This window comes from Anopheles gambiae, chromosome 3, assembly GCF_943734735.2.
Source record: "Anopheles gambiae chromosome 3, idAnoGambNW_F1_1, whole genome shotgun sequence".
Taxonomy (NCBI): domain Eukaryota; kingdom Metazoa; phylum Arthropoda; class Insecta; order Diptera; family Culicidae; genus Anopheles; species Anopheles gambiae.
Genome location: NC_064602.1, coordinates 66,212,323 through 66,228,016, shown reverse-complemented (window position 1 = coordinate 66,228,016; position 15,694 = coordinate 66,212,323). Strand labels below are relative to the sequence as shown.

Below are 15,694 nucleotides of genomic sequence, written 5' to 3'. Positions count from 1 at the left end.
ACCGTTAGTATCGATTTGGAGGCTCAAAGAAAACTCTCCGATACTATCAAGGTTAAGATTACGACTCCAAGGGGTGGAATGCGAAATTCGCTACAAAAAGGGAAAGGAAAATGTAGTCGCTGATTTTTTATCAAGGCTACCAGAACTTAATCGGAACGAAATACAAGAAAAACAAGCAAACAAGACAGTAGCCGTAGTTACACGTCAACAAAGTAAACAAATATTAGAGTCACTAAATAACAAAAAAGAGAATAATGTACAAGATGATGTTGTGAAAGACGAACAAGAAGATCACTGGGGAAATTTGTTAAAAATACATTGGGATGGGGATCTAAATGGCAAGGAAATGCAGAGAAAAGAACAACTAGATAAGATTAAACAAACAGTTAAAACCAAATTTAAAAATTACAGCTCAGATCTAGACAGGATTGAAATTGAAAGAAGCGAAGTCAATACCGTGCTTCAAGAATTTCACGATGCCCCATTAGGAGGACATGTAGGGGTAAGAAGAATGAAAAAAAGAATCAAGGAGTTGTTCTTTTGGAGAGGAATGGATAGTGACATTGAAGGGTATGTCAGATGTTGCAAGTCATGTCAACTCAATAAGATAGGAAAATTTAACAAAATCCCTATGCAGATTACCACTACCTCGAAATACGCATTTGAAAAATTATATATGGATATCGTTGTCCTACCAGAATCAGAGGGGGGTAACAAGTATGGGCTTGTCATTCAAGATGATCTTACAAGATATCTTATAGTTATTCCCTTAGAAAACCAAGAGGCAACAACGGTTGCAAAAGCGTTTGTTGAAGGGGTAATCTGTCTTGTAGGTACCCCATCCGAACTAGTAACAGATCAGGGCACAAACTTCATGAGCCAAGTCATGAAAGACACTTGTAGGTTATTGAAAATTAAAAAAATTAATACTTCGGCATACCATCCACAAGCGAACGTAGTAGAGAGAGCAAACAGAGAGCTAAAAATTTATCTGAGACAATTTGTGGGAAAAAATTATCAGACGTGGGACAGAGTATTGCCATATTTTGCGATGGAGTACAATACTAGTGTAAACTCCTCTACTGGGTTTACGCCTTACGAATTGGTATTCGGTAAGAAAGCTAGATTGCCAACATCAATATTCCATAAAACAGATCGTAAAAAGTCATATACGGATTTTTGTGAGGAGTTAAGAACAAAACTAAGGGAAATACACGCTATTGCTAGAGAAAATTTAATTAATTCAAAAACAAAGAGGAAAGCAAAGTATGACCAAAGTACAAATGAATGGCAGCCCATGTGGGGAGAAATGGTTTTGGTGAGGAATAACCAAACAGGTGTAGGGCAAAAACTACAAGGCATTTGGAGAGGGCCATATGAAGTAGTGGAGATACCCAGCAATCAAACTTGCGTGGTAAGAAATGGAAAAAAGTTGGAAAAAATTCACAACAATAGGCTTAAAAAGTTTTATGATTAAAAAAAAAAAAATAATAATGAAAAAAAATGAATAAGGTTGATACCAATATACCAATACGTCAATAGATTAGGCATAGATTTAGAGATAGGGAATAACGGAAGTATGGGATATAGATAGCCAGATAGATAGGAGTTATCATACATAGGATATAGATAGTTAGGTAATTAGGATTAGTAGTAGGATTAGGATTAGGATAGGTAAATAGGATATGAAAGATTTAATTGTGAATAGATATATATAAACACAAGTATAATAATGCATTAAAAGAAGAATCGAATTATGAAATCGCGCAGAACTTTAGCAATTATACGGTTTTTATATAAATCTATGGAAAAAGTTGTAAATTAGGAATAAGGATTATTAAAAAAAAAAAAAAAAAAAAAAAAAAAAAAAAAAAAAAAAAAAAAAACTAGAAGAACTAGCACCTCATAACTTTTACGCGACACTTTTAGCCTACACACACGCACACATCAGCAAAATTGTATACGGTACACTATACACACATGGAACAGCAGCGAGCGGAACAATAGAAACACGGGTTCAGGGAGGTCGGCACAACGCCAAATGTAACACCAACAATGTTACGAGTTGCTTTCGTCTTCACACATGACGGCACCGATGAAGACGAATTTTATGATAGAGGTTGAGCTGGTGAGGTTGAGCTGTAGATTGAGCGGCGCAATTGAATGATGAGGCATCGAACTAATATGCAAATAGCTCCCCCAGCATGTGTTCGACTCACGGTTAGCAGCATTCAATTTATAACGAGCGGTCAGAACAATATACCCTATCAAATAAGAGAGAAAGCAATTACACAAAACCGAAGCATTATCAAATTAAATAGATATACTTATTTAGCGAGGTACACCAGCACCAGCACACGTCTATTGAAAGCACGAGGAAGGTTTGCCGGATGCGAAAAAAAAAGGGCAAAGTTCGGCAATATCGATATGCATGAAAAAAAACAATCCACGTCGGAATTTTCTTGCTAAAGCTTCGTTAAAAAAAAAAAAAAGTGTAATGACATGTAGCGACCTTGGCCGCTACGATACCGTCGTACGAGACCGTCGATGACAGCTGATAACGGCGGCCGTATCCGTACAGGCGGCTAAAGTACACGAACCGTGAAATAGGAGAGGAGGTGAGAGAAAGATCATCGTGAGAATGGAGAGAGGACAAGGTTGACGATCGAAGGAGCCAACGGGCGATGGCGGTAAAAAGATGAAGGAGATTCTGGTGTCGGTGCTTGGCTTGATCGGAAGTGTAGTAATTGAAATAAAAGTTCTGGTGTTGGGGAGCATAAAATTAAGCATTTTATTTATAATAAATAGTTCTAACTGTTTCAGTATGCTAATATTTAATTCTGGCTTGTAAAATCATGTAATGTTTCACTCTAATGAATGATTTTTCCTGTAACTTGCTCTAATGATATTGCAAATACGATACAATTAAAAATATTTTCATATTTACTTTAACCATGCAAATAACAGAAACCAATTTCTCCATACAATACAGTAAGATGGCTTACTGACTGCTCCACGGACACTACGTAACCCGTCGTTCCACCGTTTGTCACCTTTGATTAGAATAAATGCTGCTTTAGCTCAGCTGAAGCCAACAGCAACAAAAAAAGACAACCGCACAGCACGCAAACCCTTTTTCCCGAACGATCTTATCCAATCGCCCATTTATAGCTGTCACGTTGCATTCCGACGCACACGTACATACCACACGTCCCAGTTTACCGTGCGCACATCAAGCTGTCCGATTCGATCATGCAAACTGCAATTGCATTAGCCGTCCCATCGCCCACCGTACCCGAGGATCGTGCGGTTTTGGCTCTTCCGGAGCATGATCGCCACGACCCACGGCAATGCATTGTAGAACATTGTGGCCAAGCGCAGCCGTCCCATGGTGAGCGCAGGCAGCGAGTTGATTCAGCTTAACCATATCCTTTGCCCTGGGGGCGTGAGGAGCCGAAACACGGTATTGCACCCTCAGCGTGCATTTGCATTTGGTTGCATCTTTCCACCAAAGTGTGAGAGCATCGGACTGCGCGGTACGGTATGGTAGTGCTGCGTACACTTCTTAGTCGCACTTTGACAGACGATTTATTTTCGATTTTTCGCAACACGCCGGGGTACCATTTTCCGTGGCCATAAGTAAATACGAGGAGAGACGAACAGGACAAAAAAAAACAACAAACCACAACTCGCCTGCAAATCCCGTCAACTGCAGCACGCTCACGCGCCTGGCAAAGTTGCGTCGATAAACCCTGCAAACCACCACGAGGGTCATAAATTATTTTTGTGTGCTTCGCACAAAAATAAATCCCAAACCGCAGCGACGTTCCCGGGGGCTCATGTGAGCTGTGTGAGGAGACTTTGGGGATGGGCAGAAGACACCACCAGAATTGGAGAACCTTACCCCTCTGGCGCAGGGTGAAGGTTCTCGCACATTTCGCACAGTCCCGCTTTCATTCTGTTTCTCCTCCTGTTATTGTCGCTTGTTGCGCTTTGTTTGCTCAATTTTCTCGGCGACACTTCCCGCTTCCCAAAACGGTGTGAAAATAACGGGCGCGTGAACGGCGCATCGAAGCTGATGAGTGCGTAAGCAGGGCATGTTTTTGTTTTAAAGAGATTTTGTTGAAGGTTTTTTGTGTTGGTTTTCGTACACTACTTTGCGTAATTCTATGTTTGATTTAATCGCACCACTGTCACACAGTTCCCGTGGCTGTGTAATCCCAACGAATCGAGAGCATCCACGGGCCACAGCCCACGGCATGTTGGTAAAACATGTGTAATAAATTAATGTTGCTTTCGGTTTGGCGGCTACGTTGGTTTAAAAAAATATATATATATGATCGGGCACGATCACCACTCGGCCAGGGCCATACATCCTCCGGACGGCGGTATGTCAACGTGACAAATGTGACAGCTTCGCACAGAGTATCAGGCCATTTTTCTCCACTGCTCGTTGTGCGTACGGGATTAATGACGCTTCCTATGCCCAGTGTCGTGTCCAATGTCGAGCAAATCTTTTGCCATGTAGGAAGTAAAACGGTGAATAAAAATCCCTTATCTAGCACTCATTTCTTTCATTTGGTGAGCGTATGTCTTTGTCCCACACGTTGTGTTGATTTGTTCAAAGACTCATTGGACAATTTTATGTCCCCGATGAATCTGTTTTTTTTTTTTATCGAATCTTCCCTTGCCTAACTCAGCACGGCAGGTAAGCGCCATACGGTGCGTGCGTCCAGTGCGTCTCGTGCGTCCATTGCGTCCCAATAGGGCTGATACATGTAAGGTTATGGTTATTTATTTTCCTGAAGTTAATGACGGTTCATTAAGGCGAATCGGGCGGTGCACACAGCCCAGCCAACTGGTCCGGCAGTTTTTAACGCTCGATTTCAATCAGGCGGTAATAAAATAAAGCGCTTCATTAAGTGCGTGATCCGTTGGCGTGATCTCGGCACCGGACGCCACGACCAGCAGCAGCAGTAACAGGACGCCCGGTTTTGCTAGTTTCTGGGGACGTCTTCGAAACTCTCCGACGGTTTTCTTGATTTCATGGGCGGAGATGCAAATTATAGGGAGTGGTGCGTGCGTCGCTTCTTGCGCATATGCTTCTCCCGTTGTTTGGTCCCGTTTCACGTTGCATCAGTTTGTGCGACGCGCTCTCTCTCTCGCCTTCTTGTCTTGTGCGAACCCTTTTTCTTTCGCCTGCAAGGGTTGCATACAACGCAACCCTGACCACAGTAGGCTGTAGATGATGAGGATTACTTTGAGTGATTTTATATTCCCGTCTCGGTGCCGTAATTTCAATGACGCTGGTTTATGATGAGAATTTAATTAACTGCACAATCGCGAAAACCGCGCTGGTCGCCGATCGACCGAAACACAAATAGGGGCCCTTTGCTTTGGGACAGTAAAATTTATACCAGTATTGCTTTCAGCTTTTTTACCTGCTATTATTGTTATTATGATCGTTTTACATGCAAGAAACAAGAAACACGACGCTACATTCCGCGTGTGCACCTGAGGGGTTTTTCATTAGCAATCAGAGCTGCGGTTTGCGATAAAGTTGTTAAGTTTGGAGCTTTGGAAGGTAGGAAGATAGGGATAACGCTGGGAGAAGAAACACCGTAAATGAATGCGTTTTTGGTTTCTTTTTTACGGTTTTCATTGTGCAAGTGTGCAAAAGAAATGAAAACAACTGACTTTTACACGTGAAAGCGTTCGAAAAATGTGTCACTTTTTTGACACATTTTAACGATTCATTCATGAAAGTTTGTGATTGGACGTTGGAGATACAACGTGAAAGTGCAAATTTTTTGGCTATTTGACTGGCAAAAACTTATCTTTGGCAACTGGTTTTAGTTTAATTTATTGTAGCGAAGAAAAAACAGCATCATTGTAAACTTTTAGATGACAACAAACCAGTTTCGATGCAACACGACACCGCTTGGAGCATTTAAACCATAACAAAATGGCATTTTTTGCACTTCCTGTAAACACACGTCTGCGTCGAAGCGTGTTGGTTTTATTTGTATTAATCATATAAGCCTGATTGTTTGCAAACGCATAAGAACGTACACCGCGAACTGTCCAGTTGGCCTAGTAACCGGAGCAGGGTTCGATAAACGTTGCGTTCGTCTGAAAAATAAGAAACTAAAGTGTCGGATAGTGCCCTCGCAGTGGTGCTCCACCGTCCACTGACCTCGGTACCAAACCTGATGGAGGAGAAGGGAGGCAAGGGAGAAGGATGAATTGCAACCCCTGATTGCGTCACACCGCACGCTGCACGTGCAGTTTGGAGTCAACATAGCCCGCGACGGCGGACCCTCTGCCGGGACACTTCGGGCTAGTGCGGCGGGAAAATAGATGAGCGACGGATGCGCCACAATCGGTGGTACAATCCAGTGGTGTGCAGGACCGCACACTAGGGGAGGCAGACCGAGACGCAAGGGGTGCCTATAAAAGCTCATCCATATTCATGTCGGTCGTATCAGTTGAGCGTTGCCCGGGACCAGGACCACCCGCCACCAGCAAGCGCACGGACACTCGACCCCGACCGGCAGCGATTTACGGGAGAGCGCGCGTACCAATCGGGACCGATCGCGCACATTAGCGGTGCATCGTAATTGCCGTACAATTATTGGTAATTTCTCATAATATCTTGCACACGCCATCGTCAGCAGTATGCAGCGACGAAACGCCAGTGGAGGGGGGGTTGCCGTATTGCTTACGGCGATCATGGCACTGCTCCCGACCGGATGTGACGCGTCGCTCGATGTGCCGCATCTTACCCTGTCGAAGAGCTTCTCGCGCGCGCTGCAAGACTGCATGGAGTACCTGCAGGTGCCGGGCTACCGGTACGCCGAGTACGCCGCAAACAGCTTTCCCGACGATCCCGAAACCAAGTGTCTGCTCCGGTGCGTGGGTCTGAATCTGCGCTGGTGGAACGACACCACCGGCATGCAGACCGCCGTCATCGAGGGCTTTTTCCATCCCGATCCGCTCGACGAGCTGTACGAAAACCGCACGGCGGAGTGTTTGCGTAAGGAGCTGTCGCACGCCGATACGACCGACTGCTGCTGTTTGGCGTACGACAGCTTCCGGTGCTATCTGCAGCACTACGGCAACTTGGTACCCTGCGCCCGGTTCTACCCGGAGGATGAGACGAGATTCGTGCGGGCGGCACAGGACTGTATCGAGTTTCTGCAGATACCGCACAAGCTGCTGAAGAGCTACAGTGCCGGCAGCTTCCCTGATGCGCCCGAAACGCGCTGCCTGCTGCGATGCTTCTTCCTGCGCACCGGTGTGTTCCACGTCGACACGGGCTTCGATGTTGAGCGGTTGTATACGCGTGACTACGAACAGCCGGACGAGCGCTATCTGGCACAGGAAACCGAAGCCAGGCTACACAAGCTGCGCGGTTCCACCGGTGACCAGTGCACGGAGGTGTACCTTGCGTATCGGGATGTGCTTGGCGAGTTGGGCAGGGCGTACTATGAATACGATGTGCTACAGGCGGCAGCCGCCAAGATGACGGTGTGCGAGGTGGCCGTAGAACCACCAGCAATGACCACCACCACTACCACTACCACCACCACTCCCACAACCACTACAGCGTGTCCTTCCACGACCGAGTTCAACTACAAGGAGCTGAACTGTCAGAACTGTGGGCGATTGTTCATATCCAACAACGGTCGAGTGTCGTGCTGCAGGTGTATGAAGTCCTCCACACCGTTCGGCAAGTTCTTCTTCTAGAAGCTCGTGTGTTTGCTTTGAGCGCTAAGTTTGGTTTAATAATTTATTACTCTATCAGTTAATAAAAGGTTTAGTACACATTTGATGAAACGCCTATCTCATTCTAAGCTGCATAATTCCGGAATGTGTTGTCCATGACATGAGATGTCCAAACCGCACGCGTAAGCGCGGACTTGTTTCACAACAATTAGAAGCCATCCCAACACGGACAGTGGCCCGCTAGTGACCACACAGTGTTATTTATGTCTTGCCACTCCAAAACAAAACGTGCGCTTTTGTGCCACATTCCTCGTAACCAAATGCATTCCGTGCGTATGACGCGTGAGTGCGCGTTATGTAAAAGAGCTTTTGGTTGCGTATGTAAAACAAATCAACACAATGCATTAAAATGTATTTCGTTTATTAAAAAAACATAAATATCAAATAGACAACATGGCTATGGCTATACTACCTAAAAACTACGTCCAAAGTGTTCTGCCTTGCATGTACGGTGGAAGGAGGGATAGGGCGATCGTTGTGCGTATGATCGTGCCGGCAGTGCTGACAGAGCCGTTGCTGGCTTATTAATTTTGTGTGATATACTGACAGGTGCTGGTTTCGTACATGGTAGTGGCAGCTCAGGATAGACCATCGGTTGCGGGTTTACTGTTTTCTCAAAGGGTCCTGTCCTACGTACCGCGGGATACAACGTTTCGACAGGCACTACCTTTGGGACTGATCCACATGTAGAGCACACCGGTGGCCGATGGCTGCATGTAGGCGACGTGCACTTAACAACGTGCACAGGAAGTGTTGGCTTCGGTAGTATTGGTGGGAAAGCTACCCTTGGCACGACCGGTTGATAAGAAGCGTAACTGTAACCTTCTTCTTCTTCTACTTCTTTTACTACTTCTGCAGCAACTACTTCAACTGATAGTGGAAGCACTTGTTTGTCCTCGCAGCACACACCAAGATTCGTGAGTGCGATGCGGGACGCCTCAGCAATGATACCGCTCGTATACCCATCAACACCGATACCGGTCAAACAGTCGCGGTGCGTGTTGTACACTTCCGAGCATACATCACAGCCGGACATTCGAACGCGATCGCGGCAGGCTTTCGTTTCCTTGCTCAGGTACCGCAGATCGTTCACCTCTAGATCGCGCACGTAAAACCGTGACAAATGTATGCCACTCTCGGTAGTGTACAGGCCGGTTCGGTGATCGATACAGTGGTACAAACAGCGCGTCTCCGGCACATCCGGCAGATCGCCCTTGCTGTAACACTGCAGCAGATCAGTCGGCACACGGAGCACGGTTAGGCAGTCGAGGGCGGCCTGCGTCGCCTGCAGCTTCGTCGCGGGCACATACTGTGGGCAGGTCACTAGATTACCAAACTCTCGGAAGTAACACTGGAAGGTTTCGTACGCCTGGCAGCAGTTGTTCGGTAATTCCGCTGTGTGTACATTCCGCTCCAGGCACTCACTCGTTCGCTTCTCGTACTGGCGATCGCCCAGTACGGGCTGGAAATAGTTCATGATCGCCGGAACCTGTAGCCCACACGTGTTGTTCCACCAGCGCAGATCCGTACCGACGCAGAAGATCAGACACTTGGTTTCCTCGTCCGGCGGAAACTCGTACGCTAGATACTGGACCAACCGATGCTTCGGCACCTGCAGATACTCGGCACAGTCGTGCACCGACTGGAGAAAACTCTTCTCGATCGTCAGTCCCTTGGTGTCGTTGGACAACACTTCCAGTGGCATCAACGCCAACACGCAAATCGTCAGCAGCACCAACTGCTTCATGGTGACACACCTTGTTTTCAACTTGTCCGTACGGCACGCAACACCGGTACCGAGTGGCGCTTACTTTATGTGGTAACTCGTGAAATGATAAACGGGTTATATACTTTTACCAGACTTAGGGCGTTAAAGCTTGCAGTTGCGGCTTCATGTGGCACGTAACCTATGTTGGTGCGTTGTCCACGCTCTGTGTCCATCTGTATTGTTGAGTGGAAAAAATAAAGTTTATACGTCGGGTGGTAAGCCGAAGATGTGGAACGTTGTTGTCGAAACTGTGAAGATAGGCTGACCGGATAAGGCTAGATAGATTTCGATAGGATTTTGGTTACACTGAATTGTTTACAGCAGTTCTCAGCACTTGATCACGATCCTGGCATTTTTAGCTGTAAACAGGCAGGTTTGCTTACAAAATATAGAGCAATGTGAAAGGCGCCTATGAAATAAGACCCAGACTTCAAGGTTAGAGATATAAAGAAAGAAGCATTCGTTGTCCATGTTTACAAATTTCTTTCATTAAACGCTGTAATTGATTGTGCGTAATTGGATAGGACATTTGAAAGTGAGAACAAATACATTAGCCACTGTTAAATTTTTTTATCGAGCCTCAACTTTATTATTAATTAAGTTATTTTGATAGCATGCAACCATAAAAAACCACATTGATCAACAACTTATGTAGTTGTTGTGCATAACCCAAAATGACTTATCTACAGATTTTTGTTTCTGATTTACTTTATATCCTGCGCTTTGAGTGTGTCAAATATTACCACTATTTTGTTTAATTTTAACAGTTTTTCGCGTTTTAATCATGCGGAAAAACCCTATCTGGTTGCGATCGACTTATCCAAAGTAAACAATATATCAGATGACAGATCGAATACCGCTTCTGGATAATAAATCCGAAACCCGATCATGATACCGACAACTATATAATTAGTTTAATTATTTATATATTTGAGACTTTGTGCCTACTGGCTTCATTTACCTCAGAATACCGACCAGTTTATTGACTTTTCTGTTCCTAGTAGTGATGGGCAAAATTGGTCAGCAGCCAGATTTGGATTGATTCGAATCCGACAGCTTTCGGATTTGAATCCGGATCAATGCTGGCGTAAGTGGGAAGCAGGGCGGTTTGGAATGGAATAGAGTTTAGCCTTTATTGTTAAATTGTAGGAAAAATTTCACCATCCATTGCCATTATTCAAAACAATAAACTCATAACTACACTTCGTAATATACATTCCTTTATCTGCACTATTCAGTGCCACTAGACTCGACATATCCACGCTACAAGCTATCAGTTTCCAGTAAACTTTCTGATCAGATACTCACGATTTATTGTTAGCTTTCAGAAACAATTTGGATTTAATAAATTTATTTGTACTATTTAACAAGGTATTGAACGTTGCGCTAAATTGTTTGAATTATTTGATTGAAAAATATTTAGAGAATGGCAACTAATTGTATAAACTTGCAAAACATTTACGGGAAACTGTTTGTAAATTGTTGAAAGAATCCAAACGTATTAAGGAAGCAAACCATACATCATGAGAACAATCATAAACAGCTGTTTGCTTATATGTGTGGCTATGAATACACCAATGTTAGCTAGGAACTAGGGTTGCTTGCAGGCTTAGTTTTTAGTGTAAGTATTTGGTTCTACGCATTAAGCATGATAATAAAACGGATTCAATGGGTTTTTTAATTTGATAGGGGTAATTCAATCGGAGCCAATTGAATCTGTATTCGTTCGAAGCAGCGGAATTCGAAGCCATATTTATTTCCGAGTCAGATCTGGATTAATAATGACGTAATAAAAGTGGATTCATGAATCCAATCCGGAGTTCCCATCACTAGTTCCTAGTGATTGTTTCCAAATACGCTTTTCAACTTTAATTAAAGTTATGTTAAAAAGACCGAATAGTTTCTGCAGTATCTTAAAAAATGTATTTAAATGTAGGGTATATTGATTGGTAGTTTTATTCATTTTTATAGTAGTAGAACGTCCTTCTGTTATTTGTCAGCCATTACTTCGTTAAAAAATAAAGTAATGCATGGCTTTATTTTTAAATGCAAGGTCCAGCTTAACCAGATTAAAGTCTTTCTGCCTATACTAGTATTTGTGCCTTTGCCTTTTAAATAAAATAATTTAAAATAAATAGCCTTTTCTATACCTTTCAATAACCACATGATTTTGTACAGGTTTTATCTACTGTCATTTTTTTTGTAGATGAGTTGAATATAGCAAGCAACTGCAAAACAACTGGATGAGGAATGGCCTAGCTCTTTGCTCATTTTAAACCTTCCAATTACTATAAAATTGACATACATACTAAAGTATTAAAGTATATTTTTACGTCTGAATAAAGGAGCTAAACTTAACGGGGAACAAGATTTTTTTTTTAAATTATTGAAAAAAATAAGAATGAACTATAAACAATTTTAACGGGCGTTTGCTTTATATCAAGCTTTTGCAAATTTTTCTTTTTGAATAGTTCAGTTTTTCTCTTATATGTATCTTTTCTTTCAATTCTTGTTTTCAGAATGCAAGTAGAGAATCATGCCTTTCAAATTCATTTGGTTTCATTTCAATATGTTTTATTGAGAGTTGTCATAAATTAAATACTGTTCACTAAACATAATCACTACTTTAGGTAAAACATAAACCGTCTATAAAGAGAACGACTTATCCAATTGAATACATTTTAACTAGCGCAACACGTTCACTAGTGACCTCGGCCACCACATCGGCTGCAAGAGCTCATGCGTGACTTGTAGCCAGGATACGACAGGTTGTAAACCTGTCCCGTTCCTGAGGCCTTGCTGCATGTTGGCGACGGCTTTCGGCCACCGTAAGACAGTGCTACCGCCGGCTGTACGCTAGCCGCTGGTGATGAGTAAGCTGGTTTGGCCGGCTCATGCCGGTTACTGCATACCGAGCAGGGTGGCTTGGTCGGTGCCGGATAGCCTTTCGCAGAGCACGGTGGCTTCATCGGACACTTTGTCGGATGGTAGGGCAGATAGTTTGTGCTTGGTGTGTGATCTGAAGTGCAACCTACACACAGGTTAGTCAGTGCAATCTTGGCCGCCGCCGTAATGATACCGGATGTGTAACCTTTCTCGCCCAGCCCGGACAAACACTCCGTGTGTGTGTTGTACACCTCCGAACACTTGTCACATCCGGACTGGCGAATGCGATCGCGACAGGCCTTTGTCTCTTTGCTCAGATAGCGCAGATCGTTGTAGGCCGCATCGCGTACGAAGAAGCGCGGAAGCGAAATACCATTCTGCGTGTACAGTCCCGTCCGGAGGTCGATGCAGTGATACAGGCAGCGAGTTTCGGGCGAATCCTCCACCGTACCGCTTGCGTACACCTTCAGCAGCTTCTCGGGATAGCGCAGCATTACCAGGCAGTCGAGTGCGGCCTGCGTCGCCTGCAGCTTCGTCGAACGCACGTACTGGGGGCAGGTGACCAGGTTTCCGAACTCCTGGAAGTAGCACTGGAAGGTTTCGTACGCTTGGCAGCAGCTGTTCGGTGAGTCGATCGCTCCCACCCGCCGCTCCAGACATTCCTTGGTGCGCTTTTCGTACTGCTTGTCACCCTGCACCGGCTGGAAGTAGCTCACAATGGCGGGTACCTGCAGACCGCACGTGTTGTTCCACCAGCCCAGATCTACTCCGACGCAGAATAGCAGACATTTTGTCTCATCGTCCGGCGGGAACTCATTGGCCATGTACTGGCCCAATCGTTCCTTCGGGATCTGCAGATACTCGGTACAGTCGTGCACCGACTGGAGGAAGCTCTTCTCCACGATAAGTCCTTTCGTGTCACACTCGGCGACAATCAGATTTGGTGTCACCAAAGTAAACACAACTATACACACCAGCTGCTTCATTTTGCCGATTGTTTGCTCGAGCCTCTGTAGAAGTGTTGTGATGCCCATTTGCACCCAGGCATGAGTTTATATACGTACTCAGTTGTTGGTAACACGCTGCTCCGCCAAAAACCATACAGCACGTTTGTAAGCATTTGTTGTCGTTTTTTGTACCAACTCGTTCTACTATCATGTGCCAGTCAAGAAAGTAAAGAAAGCATGCGCTTATACGCTCTGATGTAACAAGGGCGTGCGTTTACACAACTACGAGCACGTGAGACAGTTTGTTATGTTTTTTGTTTTCCCATTCGGCTGGGCGCAATGCGTGTTCCAAAAGGTAAAACTGGCATGGTATGAGAAGTCTCTTTGAATTTGGCTGATGTTTCCACTTCTGATTGTGCTCTTAGAAGCGGTGCTTCTTAGCGGTAGACAGGAAGGAAACATTCGTCTAGACAGTTTTGTTTGTTTTGTCTCCAGATGTTGAATGCAGACAATGGACTTGCAAAGATGTTGCTGCAAACTAAAAATACATTCATATGGCACAGGTTTATCACCTTCTTCATCGATCGATGTCTTATTTTTCCCCCAAACAAAGCGGCATCATCCTTTTGGTTATTGGGTTTATCGATGAATAGTGTGGATATCCATCTGTCAGCAAAACGAAATCCACACTTCGATATTCAATATTCTGAAACGTCAAATATTCAAGCACATTTCCTCAAAGGTGACCCGCGAAGTGCTTGAACGTGGGTAATACAAACAAGAAACGCACCTCGCATCTTTTGTCGGCATCATTTTCACACACTTTCGCACTCATGACAAACAGAAGAACGGTCGCTTTGCGAGGTGAGATATCTCGTGCCCCGGAACCCAAACATTTCCCTTAGAATGGGGACACACACGCACACTTTGCTTTGCATGGGCGGCGCGCCGCTGTTCAGCTTCTTCGATGGCGTGGAAGGGAACGACTACGCACTCTTGATGTAGGCCAAGAACTTGTCGTGCCGTGGTGCGAAGATTTCGTGATGATAGATGATGAACGGTGATGCGAACTGACGGAGGACAAACTAAATTTAGCCGCGCGTTTGTCCGCTCCGCTTGACGCGCTTCGCTCGATATGGAAGCGAGACGTTGAGGTGATCTTTTTAATGTTTGGATTTTCGCACCCATTCTCCGTCTGGATGCAACATGGCGAAACGGGGAATAATTATGTTTCCCCGCACAAAAAAAGGGAAAAGCGATGGTTCCGGGGAAGCTGTGCGAGTCCCATGATTTAGTACGGTAATTTACGCGATACAACAAACAAACGAAGTGAGGTTCTTTCCGTACCGAGTTACAATAATTTATACTCTTGCTTATTATGCCGAGTTTGGAGCAAAAAAACAAGGTTACAGATCAACCACATCCTCGAGTAACACCAGCAGTGCTCAAGTTCATTGACTATCACGTTTGGTAACACATCTGGAGAAAATTACTATTAAAAATAGCTTCGTTTGAGCGTTTAGGATTTGGAGTGTCCTTATCATTAAAGAAGCAATGGATTTTAGGTATTAGTTTTCTATTAAATACGTTTTGCCAAGATAAACTCTCCAGAGAAAAGCCAAAAAAAGAGGGATGAGCCTTATAGCAAAGAGGAAAAGGAAGAGTCGTGTTGCAAAACGTATCACTTATCGATCCTAAGGTTCTGTGGTATAATTTATGTTGAAGCGTTATAACATTTGTTATATCCATGTAAGCAATCATTACACGACTGAAAATGCTGCGCAGTTATTTTGGAATACAAGTATCTGCTGCCAGCCCAATGTAGTTCCAGATCATCTTAAAATCTCAGATATTTAATTATATTAACAACCGCTCAAACCGAGTATAAAATAGCACTTACCACTAGTGATGAGTCAAGTACCACTTTTCACTGTGTGGTGCTGTGGTACCACGCACAGTCTACTGTGCTGTGTGTGCGTGGTACCACACTTAATGTGTGGTCGCACAGTAGCTGTGTTCCCGCACAGTTTTTGCACAGTTAGTGTGCTTTGCACACTTTTTGTGCTCCGCACAGCTACCACACAGTTTGCACAGTTTGTGTGCTCCGCACAGTTATTGTGTGCTCCGCACAGTTTCTGTGCTCCGCACAGTTATTGTGCGAGCACAGTTACACCGCGCTCTCGCATCAATCGAAACAAACATCATACGGACGTCACACGAGGCGTAAACTTTGACGTAAACTGGATTAAGCCATACAACTCTATAATCTTTTGACGGGAAGTTTATGCTCTCCCATACAAATCAA

General features: G+C 44.3%; 3 protein-coding genes across 7 annotated transcripts in view; 2 read left to right on the top strand and 1 right to left on the bottom strand.

Annotated features, from left to right (window-relative positions):
• Positions 1–15,694, top strand: part of LOC1272554 (reversion-inducing cysteine-rich protein with Kazal motifs) — a 53,592-nt gene that overhangs the window by 18,526 nt on the left and 19,372 nt on the right. The gene's annotated exons all lie outside the window — the stretch shown is intronic.
• On the top strand, positions 5,376–8,448 carry LOC1272540 (general odorant-binding protein 45). Its single transcript, XM_311368.4, has one exon. It carries the CDS (start codon positions 6,679–6,681, stop codon positions 7,747–7,749), a length of 1,071 nt encoding a protein of 356 aa, XP_311368.4. The 5' UTR covers positions 5,376–6,678; the 3' UTR covers positions 7,750–8,448.
• Positions 11,609–15,036, bottom strand: LOC1272549 (general odorant-binding protein 45). Its single transcript, XM_061658923.1, has one exon. The coding sequence runs from the start codon at positions 13,474–13,476 to the stop codon at positions 12,259–12,261; it is 1,218 nt and encodes a 405-aa protein (XP_061514907.1). The 5' UTR covers positions 13,477–15,036; the 3' UTR covers positions 11,609–12,258.

Bases quoted from the DNA above. Each gene is read 5' to 3' on its own strand.
- LOC1272540 (XM_311368.4), top strand. From the start codon at position 6,679: ATGCAGCGACGAAACGCCAGTGGAGGGGGGGTTGCCGTATTGCTTACG.
- LOC1272549 (XM_061658923.1), bottom strand. From the start codon at position 13,476: ATGGGCATCACAACACTTCTACAGAGGCTCGAGCAAACAATCGGCAAA.